Genomic DNA, 20952 nt, shown 5'->3' with positions numbered 1-20952 from the left:
TCTCGCTGGCTCATTTCATATGACAGTTTTTATTTAATTGTCATTTATTGTGAATATTATTATGTATAATTAAGTCTATTAACGTATTTTACAACAGGTCTATTTATTTTATAAACCAAAGGTCAAGGTTGGTTTAAAAATGGCTGCGATGGAGCAGGGGGTGTCGGAGGGGACGATGAAGGGAGTTAATGATGTCCCTCTGTCGCCTACCCTGCTACCTTGGGACCGATTTTCCAACTGGCTTCATTGTGCCTGTGTTGTAACGTTTGATCTAGAGCTTGGTCAGGCGATGGAGGTAAGGATTCGGACAGAAACTTGGCCTATCAGCCGGTGAAAGTGAAAAAAGAAAACATTGACAGATTGAATTGATATTTGGCTGCCACTCTCATCATTCCGTATGCATATGACAAACTATGAAACTTAACATACATAAAGCGCAAGACAGATTCTTCCTTCTAGATATAGAATTCATTAGTAGGGATTAACGATTTTTTGTTAATTTTGGTTAAATACTAAATTCCCTTTTCATAAGAACTTATGTTTTCTTTGTTGACTGAAAATAGACACACCCGTTATTGTCACTCGGTTATTTTAAGAAAACATTACTGTAGGCCTAATGACTTTCCCGTTAACCAGTGATTACAAAAGGAAATCAACATAAACTCTGTGTATACTTTGTTTGTGTGTGAAGATGAAATATAATTAATATATCTGTAGGTCTAGGTAATTAATCATAAGATAAGACTATGTAAACAATGAGAAATATGGTTACATATACAGTCATGAGCTCAAAATGTAGACAATTCCCTATAGGTATGCCAAATTTGGTTGAATTCCATCAATAGATGAGATCAGAAAAAAAAAAAAACATAGAATATAGTCTTTAGAGAATAAACAGCAGTTACGAATATTTATGTCCCATGACTGTACTTTATGACTCCAACTAAAACCATTGCTTAATTGTCACATGGAAGAGCATTCAAGAGTCACCTGCCCGATCACGTGGGTTTTCTCCGGGCACTCCGGTTTCCTCCCACACTAACCATTCGCTTTACATCGGGCCATCGAGAGTGATTTACATAAGTTGTATAACTTGGTTCTCAATCGATGTAAAATAAAAAAAAGTTTATATAAGAGCATCTCTTTTCCAATTTTATATTAAAAAGGAAATTGGTCTGAAAATTACCAATGACTACATGTACAATTATAGTTAGTAACATTATAAAAAAAATAAACCTGTCTATAAAGGACACAGAAACATAGTGAAAATGTCCCTAATAGTATCCTTTATTCAGAGACCCATTTATAGTTTATTACGTACGCCTATTCGCCTAATATTGGGTGATTAAGTTTGACCTTCATAAACATAACAGTCAAGTTATATATAAAGCAATCATCAGATCCGACATTTCATATTAAAAAAAAATGTAAAGAAATATGTAGGTCTAAAGGTTTTCTTCAATTTTAATATGCCATTGGAATACGGCTTCCAATATTGTTTTCAGAAATTGTTTAATCAGAATTACAATATTTGATATCCAGCTTGCTAGAATCTGTTAAAATTATAACATTGATTCCTATCATTTCCATTTGAATTGTTATATTAATTGATTATGTTAAATCTTCTGTAAGATCTATATTTTTTAGTTTCTTAATTTGAAGCTTAAAGTCCTGTATATATATATTGAAGTATTGTGATATTTTAATTGTTTGATAGTTGAAAAATTAAGACCTGTTTGGTTTTTTAAAGAACAAAACATATATATATTTAATTAAAGATGCTCCACCGCTGACAAATGGTGTTTTTTCACTATCTAAAACAGGAGCAGACGATTTAGTAATTTTCTTCAGTTACAAAAAATACTTACTTTACACCATTATCACCATTGAAAAGGTCGAGCTTCTAATTTTACTTCAAGTTAAACATATGAAAAATAATTATTTGCATCCCGCAAAAAATCTGTGGCACAATATCCTATATGGAATGAAGAAGAACTGATTGGAGGCAAAATAAATTTTTTATATTATTTCTGTTTAATAAAACATATATACACAAGAAATTGTAAACCAATTATTGTTCAAATGATGCAATATGAAATATGCTCTGTCGCGGTGGAGCATCTTTCAGATTGTGTCATTTGAGTTTTTACAAAGTCACCAAACTGGATTTTGATCCTCAATAAAAAATAAGTGTAACCTGCTTATAAAATGAAATTATTGATTATGGTATAGTAACCAAGAAGAATGAGAAGTAATTATTTTTTTGGTATTTCTGTTTATAAAAAAACAAGAAATTGTAAAATTGTGAATTGCTGATTGTGTATGTATACATACAGAAGGTTTATTATTATAACCTATATTTCCATAACTTCATTGGAAATCTGCATGTTATAATCATATACCGGTACAATATTTATATAGACATGTGGCACTCACACTTGTATATGTGTGTAAATAATGAATAAATGATAACACACACAAACAGTCCATAGCTCCTTCTGGGTGGTAAGTTAATTAAGGTATATCGGAGTGGTATGACCAGCCAAAAGAACAGAAATTATATGTAATGAATTTAAATATTTCATGTCCTATAACATGAAAAGTTGTAGATATGATCATGTTACATATACAAATAAAGGTTTTTTTTCAAGGGGTACTATATAAATAGCCAATTTTGGACCCTATTCGCAATAGAAATTATTTTAAGGTTTAGCTGAATCCCCCATGAAATGTTTACTCTTCAAAATTTGCTTTTCAAAATAGGGTAAATGGACCGTCCGAATGAAGTGAGAATTTTTTTTTCACAAAAAATTGTTTGTTTCTCTTTGTAGTTGATTTACCCCGGCCATGTCAAACTCACTGATACTGAGGTAAGTTTTAAATCACAAAAAAATCATTATTGATTGAATTTCAGGTCTTAATTGTTTTTATAACATCACATTACAGTCAAAATAATATCTCCATTGTCAAATGGATGTCTCCTTAAATTGTTTATACCGTTATATATAATTAGTTACTCATGACATAACACTTCAGATAAGAATGCTCATGTGTAACATTATATTGTATGCTTTCTGTATACTTTATTCATACAAAATGTTTACCATCCTCTAGTGTTGGGAATTTTTGTGTAACTTTTTGCGTTTTGTGTAACCAATCGATGATCGATTAAAATCGATTATGTTTGTGTTTGGTCGCACTGAAGACCGTGTACGTTTTCCAGGAAAATCTTACAAACTTTCTTCTACACATGTTGCCATGTTCTTAGATGGTTTAATTATATTTTCACAAATATAAACATACTCCTATGAACGTTTACATTACTGCGTATGCGTATGTGCTCTTCAATTTATTTAGATGATTGATATTTGAAATGAGCGACAACACAGACAAGCGATTAATTACGACAAGTGTTCTATGACATGTCTTGCGTGTTTAACTGATTGGCTAATTACACACTTTCGTTTATCATGATGTTGGGAAATCCCGACGAAACTCGATTCAACATTTCTTACTTGATTAATTATTGGTCAAACACCCCAAACCAACGATACTCGACGAACTCGATCAATCGGAACACCACTACCGTCCTCATGATAGATCAGGTGTCCCACTATGCATGTTATACTCCATGGGAAGACTTATACCTGGGTATTGGTTAGGACACTGTGTTCAGATGAAAGTGCAAGAGTCAGAATATGTTGAAATATTTAGTGATCACAAGATTTACATTAAACAGGATCGGGAATACACAAGGATAAGAATAAAAATGATATTGGAGTACTAAGTGGTCAGAATATAAAGGTTGTTAGAATGCTCAGGGTAAAATTAGACTAGATGTTGGAGTACTCATCAGGGGTCAGAATATAAAGGTTGTTAGAATGCTCAGGGTAAAATTAGACTAGATGTTGGAGTACTCATCAGGGGTCAGAATATAAAGGTTGTTAGAATGCTCAGGGTAAAATTAGACTAGATGTTGGAGTACTCATCAGGGGTCAGAATAGAAAGGTTGTTAGATTACTCAGGGTAAAATTAGACTGGATGTTTGGAGTACATAGGAGTCAGAATATATAGGTTGTTAGAATGCTCAGGGTAAAATTAGACTGGATGTTTGGAGTACATAGGAGTCAGAATATATAGGTTGTTAGAATGCTCAGGGTAAAATTAGACTGGATGTTTGGAGTACATAGGAGTCAGAATATATAGGTTGTTAGAATGCTCAGGGTAAAATTAGACTGGATGTTTGGAGTACATAGGAGTCAGAATATATAGGTTGTTAGAATGCTCATTGTAAAATTGGACTGGATGTTGGAGTACATAGGGGTAAGAATAGAAAGGTTGTTAGAATGTTCAGTGTAAAATTGGACTGGATGTTGGAGTACATAGGGGTAAGAATAGAAAGGTTGTTAGTCAATAGTCAGATTGGACAGGATGTCACATTAATCAGGGTCAGTTGTGAGTTGAATCAATGTTTTTTTATTCCAGAGAGCCAACATATGTTACCTGTCCTTTCCAGACTCTAATTCAGGTAAATTTTATTTTAAATTAACAGTGAAAGATTTATTATCACTACAGAGAAGATAAAATGGTGAAAAAAAGAAAACCATTTAATTATTTTGAGCCTTTGTTCACTTGATTTAGAAGGTGATAATATAATATCTACTTTTCTCAAACTTCTGAAATATAAACAAAAACTTTGATACTCATCAGCATTTGTTTTGCTGAACTCATTTAGATACTGGATTTGTAAATAAGCATATATATGCTTTAATATGTTAGAAGTTGCTTTTGATATATTATATTGATAATGACAAACCATTTCAGAAGATGATAAATCATTGTTATAGTTGTAATCTTAATAAGTTAATTGTAGTTGTTATGTATTGTAAAACTCTTTTTCATTTCTAGGATGTATGGGAGATACACAGTTTCATTTCCGTATCCGACAGAGTCCGGGGCGTAAGAGTACATCTCATCACCAGTTCAACAAGGACTATCCAGTCTCAATTCAGGTCAGTTTATCATCTTTATCAATTCTATTAAACCCAGTCAAGATTCAGCTCAGATACAGTCATAATACACATGTATTATGTTTTTGTTCTTCACTTTGTTATATTTGATTACAGAGTGATGGTGCATATTACTACGGCTTTGTGTTCTTCCGACAAACCAAGGACCGTTCCATTCGCAGGGGGTACTTTCAGAAGGTAAGTTATACAAGCCATTTTCCTTTAAAACAACTCAGAAACTGCACTACACACATGAAAAGAATTCTACTAACTATTTCATTGCCTAAAATTTGCTTTCAAGGACTCTGAAATTAGTGATTTGATTAGACGATCCAAAAGGTCACCAGAATGTGACCCCTAATGGGATGTTGTCAGATCCTCTAGGACACTGATAAATAAGGATCTATAATTAGATACCTGATATTCATACTAAAGTGTTGATTTCTTCTTTTCAGTCACTTGTTTTACTCTCCAAGTTGCCGTTTGTAGCGTTGTTCCAACAGCTCGTTAGCATAATAGCACCAGAATTTTTTGAGAACGGTGAACCAAGTTTAGAAGCAGGTTAGTGTCATTTTGTGCTTAATCTATTAAAGCTTATGTTTTAGATAATATTATTGATTTTTAAATCTTTTAACTAAAAAAAATGTTCGGGTGATATGACACAAGGTTGGAAATAAAAAAAATATTAGAGTCAGCAGGCCAAAAAAGATCAATTAGATCATGATCGACCCATGATTGACATGTTTGAATTATTTGGACTGTCGTAAATCTACTGGCTCATGTGTGAATTTGACTGGACTGTGGTCAATCTACTGGGTTATGTGTGAATTTAACTGGACTGTGGTCAATCTACTGGGTTATGTTTGAATTTAACTGGACTGTGGTCAATCTACTGGCTAATGTGTGAAATCAATTGGACCGCTGTCAATTTACTAGCTCATGTGTGAATTTAACTGGGCTGCGGTCAATCTACATGGCTCATGTGTGAATTTAACTGGACCGCAGTCAATCTTCATGGTTCATGTGCAAATTAATTTGACCGTGGCCAACTTACTGAAAGTGGTCAATCTTGTGGCCTATCTGTGAATTAATTGGACCTGTAAGTGCCCTTTGACCTTTCCAGCGTGTCATGATATGGACCAATGGCCTGATCCTGTTCCCGGGGAGACGGTCAATCTACCCATATTTGGTAGCGTCCTACAGGTACGTTGTTTTTTTAAAATCAAACCCATGTGATCTCAAGTATTAGACAGATTATATATACACATATACTGTCCATGTTTCCTCAAATGTTATTCAGACCATCAAAACCTGTATGTTTCTGCTTATATTATTCAGAATAAAGCCTATTTATGTTATACATTGATAATCCAACTCTTGCTTGCTTTGCTTTGCTATATATTATCAACCTTTTTATTTTCAAATGTTTATGTATAATAGAGAATTTTCTTGGGCAGTGAGCTTAAGCTTGTGGTGTAAGGTGAAAGCTTAGCCTCACATCAATTAGTTTCTCAAAACTTTTGTTACTTATGGCTTTATGATGGCAATTCAACAGGAAAAATTAATGCCCAAAATAATCTGTTCTGGAACAGAAGAATAAGGGAATTTATAACAATTGGAAAAACAATTTCATGATTTACATTTCAGACGTCCATCGAGGTAATGTTGTCATCTCTGTTAGATATTTGTAACATTTCATATCTTTTTTGTATTTCTTTTAAAAACTAAAACCTGACAGCTTCTCGAAAACTTACTGTTTGGATGCATGGAATCACCAACAGGTCATCGATAGTGTGCTGCTTAGCCAATCAAAATTAGTCAATTGTCCAGCAACCTAAAATTAGTATGTTGCCTAGCAACCAAAAATTCTTTTCACCTGTGTACCGTATTGGTTTTGTTACAACTAAAAAAAGTTTATACATACTAAAAGCAGTTGGTAATAGTTTATATATTTTTTCTATTGTCAGATTTCTTATAAATATTATGGCATTAAATTGTGAATTCTGAAATAATTGACTTTATTTTCTAAAAGAAAATTAAATATCTTAAATTACAAATAGATACTTACTTAATACCTGGTGATCCCAATGTGTCTTATATTGTGTAACTTTTAGGTGGTCTAGAAAATAATACTAAACTTATAAGTACAGTGTGAGAGGTGTTTTAACTTTTAAGAAACTAAAAAGTAATTCCCAGGCTAATAGTTCATCATTTACTGTACAAAAAACCTAGACTTCCAACTTATTTCTAAAATTCCTGCATAGAAATTAACACTTTAAAAACTTGATTCTAAAATTCCATTTAAGAAAATTATACTTAATATGAAAGATTTCATTCTACATTTATGTGTATAGAAAATGGTGGATGGTTGGTTTGATAGTTCTTTATGTGATGACTCGTTCGGGGAGCTTCTTATCCTGTGCTGGTGCTACTTTTAGTGCTAAAGCAAAACTCAGACTAAAAATATGTTATGAAAAGTATTTTTCTTACTGTTATAATGATTAAATTACAAAGCTTAATTTCCTTTATTGTCATCTAATAAAACCTCTTCTCTAAATGTTTTTTTCTTCTTTTTTTTGTGTGTATATGTTTTGGGTTTGTTTGGTGGGTTTTTTTTGCTGTTGTCCTGCTGTTTGGTGTATGTGCCATATATGGTGTTTTTGTGCTATACATGGTATTTGTGAGCTATATATGGTGTTTATTTTAATCCTATTTTGATTTTATTTTCATTTTTTGTTTTTCCTTTCCATGGTTTGCAGTCTCGAGTGCCTTCACGTTCTGATAAAGTATTAGGCCGAGGTCAAAACATTCGTACTGGGGCGGTGAGTGTGGTATCATACTGCTTCGTCATCAGAGTTATCTGCTCTTGTGAGCAGGCATTGATTGTTATGTTATTGGTTTATGTTATAAAATCATGATATTACTTTCAGAAACTAATGACTTGAAAATTCTTTACTTGCTACCAAGAGGAAATAACTCTGGAAAATGAGAAAAAATATCAGTGTCAGAATTGGCATGTTAAAATACACAATAACATGGCTATAGAAATGGACTGTCACAGCAACCCTTTACCACTAATCTCTCGATGAACCGTTTCATTACAACATATATGCCTGAATCTTGTGAAGCCTGTTATTATATTATATAAGTAACATATGTGGTGCTATGGTATACTACAGGTAGTAGGTTTACAAAAAATGTATTTGGGTAGGTGAACAGGTAACATTGATCATATATAATCGAAGTCCAGATAGAAGAAGGGTCATGCAGTTGCCTTCCTTCCTTTGCGTTTTAAAGCTAAGCATTCAACACATATTTTATGTTTTGGTCTGGTGGGAAATACCTTGAATTGATATTTTCAGGGGAGGTAACCCTGTTGCATTTGATAAGTCTATGCATGCTTTTCACCTATACATACTCAACAAACAATAAATACCGACTCAAAGCTTATCAAGAACCAAAATCCTTACTGATAATGATACATGTATCTGACAGAATGAACTGTTTGTTTGAATATTAAGTACATGAGAAGAATTGGTTACAACTCGTATAATTTATATAAATTTTAATTAAAAGCCGCCTCAAAATTATACTTTACAATGAACTTATATGTTATGCATCCATAATTTGCATATTTGAAATTTTATTCAAATGAGATTGAAAGTGTTCTAATTTTTAACATGCATCTGATTGACACTAAATAGGCTCTGACTTGTTTGTATAACAGCTTGCTCATTTATAAAATTTGAAATATTATTTTAATTAATGCAGTATAATGATTGACATATACATGTAATTAGAATATTATATTTCTATGTCATAAAATGTTTGGAATGTGGTATAAAATCATACTGACAAGGAAACGATAAGTGGAAAATGTATATCATCCATTTTTGTTATCACATTGTTTATCTATTCATAACATGCATAAATATTCACGCTCCCCTGAAACTTTTTAATGAACTGTTCCATTCTTTGATCTAGAATTGTCCTAATGTAACTTCAGGAGAGAATGAGGAAATGATTAATTTATGCAAAAGTGTTTTCTTTTCTCAATGACATGATTAAATTCCATTTAATTTCTAGCGGAATTTATGATGTTAATATAAATGCTAATTTATAATGTTGATATCAATGCTGCTTATATCAAATTAATATCTCTTCCCTATAATTTTACTCTTTTTTTTTTCTGTATTCTATTTAATTAATTGCATGTATGGAATCACTTGCATGGTATTCATTTATATTCTTTCACTACTTTTCCATATATGGTATCCTCTGAATGCTGTGTATATATGACTAATTTTAGGATATTACCAAATTTTCCCTTCGTTGCAGAAATAAAGGTTACAAGTACTTGATTAGCAAAACTTTGGAAATTTTCAAAATTTTAAGGCAGGAATATTTTATCTTTGCATCTTTTATAATTCTTTGCTCAGTTTCGTCTGGAAAAAATTTCATTTGACTACCAGTACTTTCTATTTGCACATTTTTGGAAGGGTATGCACATAAATGTGGATGTTGATTTTTGTTAATAAGCCACATCAATATTTAATTTTCAGCAAAAAAAAAATATGAAAATAAAATAATGCATTTGAATCAATGTGTGCTGATATAAAAAATATATATATACGTATATATTTTATATATATGGGAAGGAGATAGCAATTATCTATATGGAGGCCATTTTCTATATCCTGTAGATACCATTGGAGATTATTGTGTCCATGGTAAAACAACGTAACTGAAATGTGCAAGTTATTTTTACAGCCCACAGTCCCAGCTCATTCCATTCTCCCATCTCTATATGAAGTGGACATCTACAGGTTTGTTGCTATCCTTGACTTATAATTGGTGACATCATGATATCGAATTACCTGCTTTTGAAGGTTTGTGTTCAGAAAATAATATTTTCTCTCAAAAGCATGATTTGCTCAAAAACTTCTTCAACGGCAGATAATTCTGTTATATGCAAACACAAATAGTAAAATTGGTAAAAGAAGAACACATTTCTTGAAGCCATCTAGATTTGTGCTATTCTCAGAAGAGAAGTCTTTTTCACTGAATTCAGAAGCAAAAGAGCTATCTATCTATATTCTGGAACTAAAAGAGACCAAATCAAGTTTTTTTGTGGATCTTTTAGTTCTATACATTATATATGTATTTATATGTCCCTATCCCTAGTATAATAAAACATTAGTTATGCAAATTCAATACTAAAAAATTTTTTGTCCTAAAGACCCAACAACTATAGATCATCTTCGCTGTCTATGTTACCATATAATACTAGATACACAATTTTCCTATTTAGTAGTGTTTTCTACTCTTGTAAATATTTATTGATATGATTGTAAGTTTTCTATCTTTTTTCTATTAATCCTGATTCATTTTTTTATTGCAGTGCATTTCTACCAATTCTACCTCACATACAGATGCTTTGGGAATTAGTATTAGCAGGGGAGGTAAGTCACTGTAGAACTGTCTTTAAGATAAAATTGTTATCTGTCTTGCAATATTTCCAGGACAGCACATTAGTCATTAACATTTTATAGAAATCAGAACAGATGCGCCCTTGGTCTGAAAACTAAGAGAGAAACATTGTTTATTTGGTTCGTAAACAAAGTTTAATTCAAGAATATTGCAGAGAAAATCATCCTGAAATTTAAGAAGTCCTTCGTAGTTGAACTTGTACCTTGTTTATTTTTCAGCCATTGGTTGTTATGGCAGCCTCTCCATCTGTGACATCATCAACTGTTCAGGCCTTGATCAGGTAAAGTTTGAAGATACGTTATAGCTAAGTGTTCTGTTAGAGAATATCTAAATATAATAGAAAAAGTAGAAGATGTAATAGAAAATTGATTTTAATAATAATCTCAATTCAAAAAGCAGAAGATGCAATAGAAAATTGATTTCAATAATAATCTCAATTTAATATAAGGAATGTTTTATATACATTAATTACACAATTATTGTGAAAGGGAAAAATCAAATTATTGTAATCATATATGTTTCTTGATTCTTTTCTTCTTTTTCAAATTTCTTCCAGAATAAAACAAGATTTCAGAAATAAACTAAGGTAAAAGTGTATTATCAGTATGAAATTGCGAACAGATGTTTTTAAAAAGGGAAATCAGAGTGAAGTACAATATGAGTTATGTTTTATTTCAGTCTGATAGGACCATTGAAATTCTATGGTGACTATCGACCCTACTTCACAATCCACGACAGCGAGTTTAAAGAGTATACAACAAAAACTCAGGCTCCGTAAGTAACACAGAGCTCATCCAATGTCTGTCAAGTAACACAGAGCTCATCCACCCATGTCTGTCGTCTCTTTATACAATAATTCACTAACAGTTTTATAAATTTAAAAACAAATCAATATTTTTTTTTTTAGACATGGCATGTGAAGAGACTTAACCCAACATTGTATTACATCTGTTATATGTCTGGCATTTTGAATTTTCACTCAAAACTTTGTAAAATTTGCTTATTTCGAAAATCACTACAGCATTTTTGATTTTAAAAAACATTGCAAACAATAATGTATGATCACTTTTTAGAAAATATGATGAATTATTTTCTTTTTTACAGACCCCCTGTAATTCTTGGTGTAACCAATCCATTCTTTGCTAAAACACTACAGCATTGGCCAAATATAATTCGGATAGGAGAAATGACTCATGGTAAGAGTTGCCTGCCCTTCCATTACTTTGACTTATATATATTTGCTCTAATTTTATCATGTTCATCAACTTCTTTTCTAATATTTTGAAATTGACTTTTGTAACAAGTTACTACAGATTTTCTAAATGATTTCTATTGTTTGCAATTTTTATATACAAATATTATGAAATTGTCTCTTTTATTCTTGTAGGGTCTTCCAAAATTTTTAACAAGTTAAAAAAAGCCAGTAGTTTGAAAACACTGGATTCTAAACCTGGTAAGTATGCTGAGAAAGGTGATGATTAAATCGATAAAAAACGCTTTTGTAGCTTGAGGTGAAGATCAATGTTAATTTATTTCTACTAAACCTGAGAAACAGTCTGGTCTGTGCTTGCATGGTTACACTAATGTCTTTTGATGGTTGTTCAAAAAGTTACTCTGTGATGTAGCTGTGTAGTATCTTATAAACCTCATCTTATAATTGATCTAGCTGAGTACGAAACAAAATGCAATGGTATTTCTGAATATTGTATCTTTTATTTTCACATCATTTTACAAATAGACATGTAAAAGTTTTAGAAATTGGTTAATTTCTATAAAAACTAAATAGAGTTAATTTTCTTTCAGGTGTATACACAAGATACAAAGCTTTCCTTACCAAAGATAAAATCATCTTGAAAAGGCTAATTAAGGTAAGAACAGAAGTAATTTATTAGATTTTGTACTCTAAGCAATGAGACTCAAGATAAATATTTTGAAAAGAAAATTCTTTAACATCCTTTTGCTATGTAGATTAATTCTGTCTTTGCATTTTACAGAGTTACTCACTTGCGTGTATGTATTCATTGTAATATCATTATTTTGTAAGTGCAATTCACGTTGTTTTCTCTGAAAATTATGATGTTCAACTCGCAAACACATGACGTCACAATCAATACCAACCCACAAGGGCAGATAACTCTGTAATATGCAAATGCAGAATAGGCATCTGATATGGATGTTGTGTTTGGATAAATGTTTAAATAAAAATCTTTTGTTACCAGGGTATCCAGAGTAAACGACCTCCGGAGGCCCAGAATGCAATATTACGGCGCCACTTCCTGGAGCTCACACACAGTTTTATGATACCTCTGGTAAATATATCAGGCTGTTTTTCTTTGTTATGTAGTCACACTTCAGACATAAAGAAACATTTAGCTATGTATGTATGTAACAGGTTGCAGGATTTATAATAGATTTAATCACTCCCCCTGCCAAGGATCAAACTCGGGACGTTTCAATTACTAATCTGACGCTCAACCGATCGAGCTAAAGAGAAGTTCTCTTAAGCCGAGCGGTATATTGCAGCTAGTATTAACCAAGTTGTATAATATCATAACATTTGGAATATATAGACATATTCTTGCAAATAACTCAGATTTGCATACAAAGTATTGATATGGTTTATATACAGTGTAGACAATCTGAAAACATTTTCATTTTAAAAGGGACAGGTTGAAAGAGATCTTTTCAAAAACTGAAAAGAAATTCAGATTTCCCTGTATTTTGCTGTTGGTCGCTGTAAATTTGATAGAAAAACATGGCTCTTAAGTTTGTTGTATATTGTATAAAATAATTCTGAATTTATTTATTATACAGGAACGATACATGGCCAGTCTGATGCCTTTACAACGCAACATATCCCCCCACAAGGTAGGATCATAGGCTTTACTTTGTTTAGAGAAAAAGTTAATACCATTGACCTATGGTCCTTGTTTGGCAACTGACCTGTGTGGTTTCAAAACCAGGGGTCAATGGGTAAAATGTCAATGAAACTTGACTTATTAATAATTAGAATAGATTGCTTGATTGATAAGAAAAAGTAAAATTTTTGAAACTGTATTTCAAAAGAAGACCTATGGTCCTTGTCTGACAACTCACCTGTGTGGTTTCAAATCTAGGGGACAATGGGTAAAATGTCAATGAAACTTTACTTCTTGACTCATTAATAACTAGAATAGATTGATTGATTGGTATGAAAAAATAAAAAATTTGAAACTTTTTTTAAAAAGAAGATATTTATATGTTAATTTTTAAATGGATGGAAAATTTTTCTACAATTTGTATTGGATATCCTTTAAAAAATGTTGGTTCACATGACTTGTTTGTTTGTGGAATGAGACCAGTATACTAGGGAATACTGTCCATATTGTCAGACTAGATCAGAGATTCTTAATGAATGATATCAATTTTCTATCTTTATCTGCACAGGGACCTCCTAGACTGCGGCCTTTTGATCCCGAGGAATTCCTGAAATCCCTGGAACACTCCGGCCCACAGCTGACATCCGGTGTAAAGGGAGACTGGGAGGGATTGTACCGCAAGTTCTTTAAGAGCCAGAACTTTGAGGGCTGGTACTACCACCGCCAACATGAGGTTAACCAGAAACTACAAGTTCTTCATATGGAGGCATTGTGTGACTCGGTATGATAGTAATAGTGTACTTATTGTAGTAACTTCATGCTGTTTTGAGTGGTATGGTGGGTCAGTCAGTTGTCTTTCCATGTTAACTTATTGAGTTAAGTTTACTGTTACACGATTGATCAGTATATTGATCCCTTCATTTCATTTCAACCAATTTTTGTGTTGCCTGCAACGCCCGGGCGACACTTAGGTATCACTGTCGGCGTCGGTGTCGGCGGCATTGGCATTCCGGAAACGGTTTCCATGTGATAACTTAATTATCTATTGTCCGATTTCAACCAAATTTGCTTTATATTAATGAGATCTCAATTGAGTTCAATAATGGTCAAAATCCGTCAATATTTACAAGAGTTCCAGGAGTTTAAAATCATCAAAACAGATAAATCCATGGTTTTCGCTCGATAACTTAAATATTTATTTTCCTATTTCAACCAAATTTGGTGTTTTGCTCTATATCAATGAGATCTTAGATTGTATCGATACTGGTCAAAATCCATCAATATTTGCAAGAGTTACGGAACCTAATAACTTCACTTGATTATTAACAATATTTTCAGCTGTAAATAACTATTTTTTGTGATGATGTGCAGGCGATACATCCACTTCTGTGGAATTCTTGTATTGATAATAATCAATAGGATTGGGCAACAGCCGATATACACTCTCTCCTTGTGCCTTGATCCCATGTACCTTGTATCAGTATGATGTATAGTGAGACTTATCTATGCTTTTGTTTGTAGGACCTTGTTGCTTGGATACAGGACAAAGAGGAAGTTGAGATTGTCGACCTTATCCTCCGAATCCGAGAGAAACTTGTAAGTCCATCTAATGATTCCATTAAAATCAGATAATTAAGTTATCTTTACCTCTGTCATCAGACGAGGAAAAACATAAATGTTAATGGACAAAAATAATGGTATAATTTCCAAAATGTCATGGAATATACACCAGGCCCCGATTTCTCGAAACAAACTTAAGTAAAAAACTGACTTAGTCATAAATTTTCATATAAGTTACATAAAGAGAAAAACTTAAAGCTGACAATGCAAGTTAAAAACATTCAGTTGAAATTAAAAAATATATATATTAACGAAATATTTTTTTTCAAAAATTGTTTCTGAGACATCCCCTAGTTATGACAGTGTGGTATCTAAGGAAGTGGCAGCCATTTTTCTTTTGCTCTGCTTAGTAACCTTCACTGGCCAACCCCCTATATAAAGCACGGGACACTTGACACACGTGTATCATTCCAAACATGTCTTGTCTCAGATACACATGGCCCGATACTGCAAATAACAATGTCAAATTGAAAATAAACACTGCACTCACCTGACAATATTTCATTGAAGTAATAGATGAATGTGTTGTTAGCTAAATCCCAACATATGTCCAATACGAACTAATAAAACACTTCAATATACACCAAGTTTTACACGTACATGTACAACGACACGTGTGTGTCCTTGATAGTTATCGCTCGTTCGGGTGAGGTACGTAGTCACGTGTATATGGTCAGTTGAGTGCATCGGGTACGATGATATACGTGGAGATATGTGAACGGATTATTGTTCGGATTTCTATTCACTTGTGTTGGAATTTTATTTTGAGAAGTATCTGAATGACAACTTAGAGGAGTTGACATGTTTTCATGCTAAAAAAAGTCCCATATAGTTTTACAGGTGAGGGTTTTGTTTACCTATTTGTAGGTGATATAACCTGTGGACTGCTAGGTTTATAGGTACATGAATGAGCGCACGTGTGTTGATTCACGCGCTTTATATAGGGGTTGGCGAGTCGTCGGAATGTAAAACAAAAATGGCTGTCCTCAACCGGGGAATGTCTCATAAACGATTCTTGAAAAAACGAGTATACTTATTTAAAAAAAAATGATTTTAATATTTTTAACATGCATTGTCAGCTTTAAGTTTTGACTTTAGTCTGCACTTAAGTTTCGAGAAATCGGGGCCAGAGACTATACTTAAAGATATTGCAATAAGTTTTTTATCAGCTGAAACAATCCTTCTTGTGTACTTACTAAAAAAAGATATTGTATGTTTGTTTCAGGCTTTTGCTGCCAGTAACCAGATAACTGTAAGCAGTGACAGTTTATTAAAACTTAACAAACACATGGACAATATCGTATCCTCATTACCTGAAGATCTGCAGGCAGTTCTGAAGAGTTGACATCAGACATAATATAGTTACCATAACAACAGTCTCCACAAGGTTGGCATCTGCCATCTTGGATTTCCCTCGCTGCAGATATTTATCTGAAGCTGGTGTTGGCGTATACGTATCAGCAGTGCTGAATACTGTCGACACACTGGCAGCTGTACATCAGCTGTGCTGATTACAGTCACAACGAGGGCAGCCGTCAACATCCATCTGGCAGCTTCCAGATAACGTGATAACCACTATCTTCTGACAAAAATTCACGGGTCTTTCACGACGGTGTCAAGCTCACAGGAACCTCAGCATTAACCCCAAAAAAAGGGTGATGTTTACATTATGAAGGGAGACTGTAGTTACTTTGATTACAGGCAGCCATGACCACTTCCTCGCAGACAGAGTTCGCATTGCCAGTGCCACATAATGTTCCAAGTCTTGTGCAATACTAGGAGAAGGGTCCAGTAAATGTGACTACTTAATCATGATAACGAGGATTTGCTAACATCTTTCCTCCTTCAAATTAAAACATAATAACGTTGTTTTTAGATGATATTACCAATGAAATCTGATCATTTTATTAGTAATTATTTTTTATGTCTTGATTGCATCCATTGTAGAATGTTCCTCTTACAAGCTGTACATATAAGTATAAACATGATATTGATTTTAGATCTGAATTCCCTTGGTATTTAAATCAAATTTAATTTTATAGATAAAACTTCGAAAATTTAAAAACTTTTACCAGGTATCTTCACATTGAGAGTTGCATAAAAACTGAAACAGACATTGTCGTTCAAATGTTAAAAATATGCTGTTTAAGATAACGATTCTTAAATCATTACTCTGGATTTAATATAACAAATATTCAAATATTGTAAAGCTATGCTTTTTAGCAAAATAAAATTTGAATAAGAGCTCTTTAAATATCCTGATTTAAATTGAATTTAATATCTTATGTTAAAAAGTGGAGGATCATGTTTTATTGGCATTACATAGAGTAAACTACATTATTTTTATGTATTCAAAATATTCATGAATACATAAATTCGCATTCAAGGGCTCCTACTGTCAATCGTACATTCATATATACGTTTTATACAAATATTCGCAATATTACATGAAAATGTGTATCTTGCGAAAATGAACTGATTTAAAGTAGTCTAAATCAATGCATGTAAAGATTTTATGAATTTAATGAGTTTGCCAAATCAATGAATGTAGCAGAGTGGTGAAACATGGTTAATTTTGATAAAGATTATGACAAAGATTTCACTGCCTCATGGCTGTCTACCTATCCTTCATTCTCCACCATAAAAAAGGAACATCCTTTGATTTTTACTAACTCACCATAAAAAAGAAATATCCTTTGATTTTCACTAACTCACCATGAAAAAGGAATATCCTTTGATTTTTACTAACTTACCATGAAAAAGGAATATCCTTTGATTTTTACTAACATTTTTACCAAAAAATCAATTCCAGGTAATACCTCAATTGACAATTGTGTCTCTTATTAAAAGAAACTGAATTTACAGAAATGTGTTCAGAAACGAATTGAGTAAAATGGAGTGTTAAAATGGTTTTTTTGATCAGTAACTTTGGAGAACTTGAAAAATGGGTTTTTGCTTCATGGTTTTTCAAGGTTCAGTGATATCTACTGAAAATCACTTGTCTAAAAATAGAATTTAAATGTCAATTTCATTTCATTATTATTACCGTATTCGACCCAATAAGCGCCCATGTCCCTATAAGCGCCCCTTCCCCTTTTTGAGGCCACAATTTTAATTGTCCAGGCATAAATAAAGACCAAAACTACACAAAACTGTATAGATTTGCAATACAGTTTTCGTCTTATTAGCACCTTTTCATTTTTTTCTATTTTTTAAATGCCCTGGGCGCTTATTGGGTCGAATACGGTAAATGTAAATTGTGTTCCCGGTCATTCATTCATAAATCACCACATTTAACAGAAGATCTGTCAATGTGCCAAATTCTACATCTCATTTTATTTAAGGTTAGATATCATCATTTCAATGTGTATTGTAAAAGTTAAGGCCGAACAAAGACAATGTTGTGTTTCTGCTTTCAGCTACACAAAAATACCTTGGCTAGAAAAAGATTTTTCTATTTCAACCTTTATGAAGTTGGTTTAATTCTGGTAATTGTGTTTGAATGAATTTTGAATAGTTCTAAGCTTGATACTGTGTAAGTGCCTCTGTAGTTGAAACAAGGAATTTAGTTAATATTTAGGGTAGTTCAAGAAAGTAAAAACATAAACTTAAATTTTGTTTGGTCTGTTCTTAAAATCCTCCATCAAAAGGATTCAATGCATGTACTTGTCCATATTAAGATATTTAATTCAGCACTTAAAATTGTGAATATGTCATCATGAACACTATTATTATCTGTTTTTAATCATATTTATGTGGAATGTAAAGAACATTTATAGATTTAAACAGTATGGATATTTGATGTCTTGAATGGTAGCATGCCTACATATCAAACACAAGCATTCAATTAGCTAGTCTTATTGAATTTTAATGAATTTAAATGAATTGATGTGTTCAAGTTTCAACTTGAGTTATATTAGTTCATTGTTATGCTGCCGATTTTGCTATTTAATTACAGCAAGTCGTTTAAATCATGTATAAATTATCTTAATGCTCATGATGTATTTACGCTTATGATTAATTTTGATAGAAGTATTGTGTATATTTTACAGATGGGGTACAAGAATGACTTCTAAAAGATATTTACTGAAAAGTGTTACAGTATAAGAGTTGCACATACAATGAGTGTGACAAAATCTTTTTTTTTCTGTGAAAATAGATTGTTGTACTATTTTGATTTTGTAATTGTATTTTCCCAGTATTTCACGATTGTCCAAACAGCTAATGTATCTTTATTTTATTTTACAGTTTCCCTTTCAATATTTAATGTTCACAGTATTTTCCTTTTAAGCCCACCATATCTTCAGATGGTGGGTCATTCAAATTATTTCTGCTATGTGTCGTCTGCAAACAATTTTTGCTATCGCTCAAAAAGTCCTGGAGGAAACTGAAACTTTATACATTCCCTTCCCTTTGTCTCTGGTTGTGTCTGATGTATTGTCATTCTGATTCAAAACTAAGATGGCTGAAGATGGTCGACAGGTAGCCATATTTGATTTTGTCTGTTACAGTTATCACTATTTCACAGAAAGAACGGAATAGATATTTCCGAAATTCCAGTTTTTCAGTATCCAGTATTTTGAAGACAATATGAAAAGAAGGGGATTCTTCTTTCCATTGACTAGCATAAATCAATTTATGGTGGGCGTCAAAATCCTTTTGGTCTGAGATTTTATTTTCCACCTCTATTTGTCTCTGATAAAGAGAACTATGTAAATCAAATGAGTTTATAACAATTTAATGTTTAAAATTTGTTATCCCATAGAATTTCAAATATCTTTGATGAGATTATTTCCATCTTTGCCATTCCAATGATAACTATTACTGTGAAATAACTACATGTACAGTGTATACATAATTTTGTATAAACTGTACTTTTAGCTAGTTAGAAACTTTTCACTTGTTTTTCCTTATCACATTTCACAGTTCTTAGAAGTATTAAAGAAGTAACAATATCTTTAAAATACATTTTAATCAATTTAATCTTATTTCACTTTTTTCAAATAATTCCCTTGTCGCTGAATATACAACTTCTAATTAGGTATTATTATTGCGTGAATCAGTTTTATATAATGTAGGAAAATGCTTGACTTTTACATTGCTGGGAAATAACTACAGTTAGGTATGTAGAATTTTGTTTTTGATTTTACTGGAAGCATGAGTTTTACAGCAATAGTGATTAGTATGCTATTTGAAATTGTTTTATTTCAGTGGTTTGAAGTAAAACAATATATTTCATATGGTATTTATCTTCTGTTTTACCTCAACATATTTAGGATATGTAACCATGTAAAACACGGTGGGTGTCTCTGTGCCTGAAACTGTTCAATCTTTAGTAGGGAGTATACAGTTATGTACGAGTCGTCGCAGCCTCTTGAATTTTTAACAGGGCCATGAAGTATTCTGTGTGAACACACAAAACAAGTGCAATGAATTTTAATTTGACCTTGTATTTAGTTTAGTACTACTTGGTATTCCCTCTGATTTTTGGTGCATCTGAATTTTGTCCTGAGTAAATAATTGGGCAGGATTGGGGTGGGGTTTGGGAGGGGAGGGAGTGGGTCTGAAACTTAGCTTTGGTTCTGCTGAGTGTACATACTATAGTGTCAAAAGTTACAAGTTTGTTTTTGCCCTTCTACAATTGTATTATACATTCAATTTCATGGACATTATTTATTTATAAACAACTAAGAGCAAGGCTTGCATAATTCAGGTGGTAAAATATTTGGTTCCAAGTGAACTCGTGTTCAATCTACAGGATAGAAATTTGGTTCATCTACGGAAGAAAATCTATTTTTAAGTAGAAATTAAAAATTGTTTCAGTACAGGATATTTTTTGTTTTTCGTTTTATTTTATTTTTTCTTGGTTGTTATGTTTTTCTTGTACATGTTTTATGTGATGTAATGCCGTACTATTAAATAAAAATTATTATACCTGTATATAAAGTATTTTACTTATTTGTCTGTAATCTCAG

At 32.3% G+C, this 20952-nt stretch overlaps 1 protein-coding gene across 4 annotated transcripts; it reads left to right on the top strand.

Moving 5' to 3' along the window:
- Positions 1–113: 113 nt before the first annotated feature.
- On the top strand, positions 114–19700 carry LOC138304802 (protein DENND6A-like). Of its 4 annotated transcripts, XM_069245089.1 has the most exons (21): positions 114–295; positions 2832–2870; positions 4486–4528; positions 4909–5012; positions 5127–5207; positions 5465–5570; positions 6133–6212; positions 6657–6668; positions 7769–7831; positions 9780–9835; positions 10411–10471; positions 10718–10779; positions 11178–11273; positions 11604–11695; positions 11887–11952; positions 12303–12367; positions 12719–12808; positions 13314–13367; positions 13926–14138; positions 14879–14953; positions 16203–19700. In XM_069245089.1, exons 1-21 carry the CDS (start codon positions 140–142, stop codon positions 16320–16322), a joined length of 1734 nt encoding a protein of 577 aa, XP_069101190.1. In that variant the 5' UTR covers positions 114–139; the 3' UTR covers positions 16323–19700. The 4 variants fall into 4 exon arrangements, with proteins under 4 accessions (XP_069101190.1, XP_069101191.1, XP_069101192.1 ...); XM_069245090.1 differs by lacking the exon at positions 6657–6668; XM_069245091.1 differs by lacking the exon at positions 7769–7831.
- The last annotated feature ends 1252 nt before the right edge of the window (positions 19701–20952 follow it).

The sequence above is a fragment of the Argopecten irradians genome, chromosome 12, assembly GCF_041381155.1.
Source record: "Argopecten irradians isolate NY chromosome 12, Ai_NY, whole genome shotgun sequence".
Taxonomy (NCBI): Eukaryota; Metazoa; Mollusca; class Bivalvia; order Pectinida; family Pectinidae; genus Argopecten; species Argopecten irradians.
Note: the sequence above shows the minus strand (reverse complement) of the source record. Positions and strands in the feature narration are given on the sequence as shown.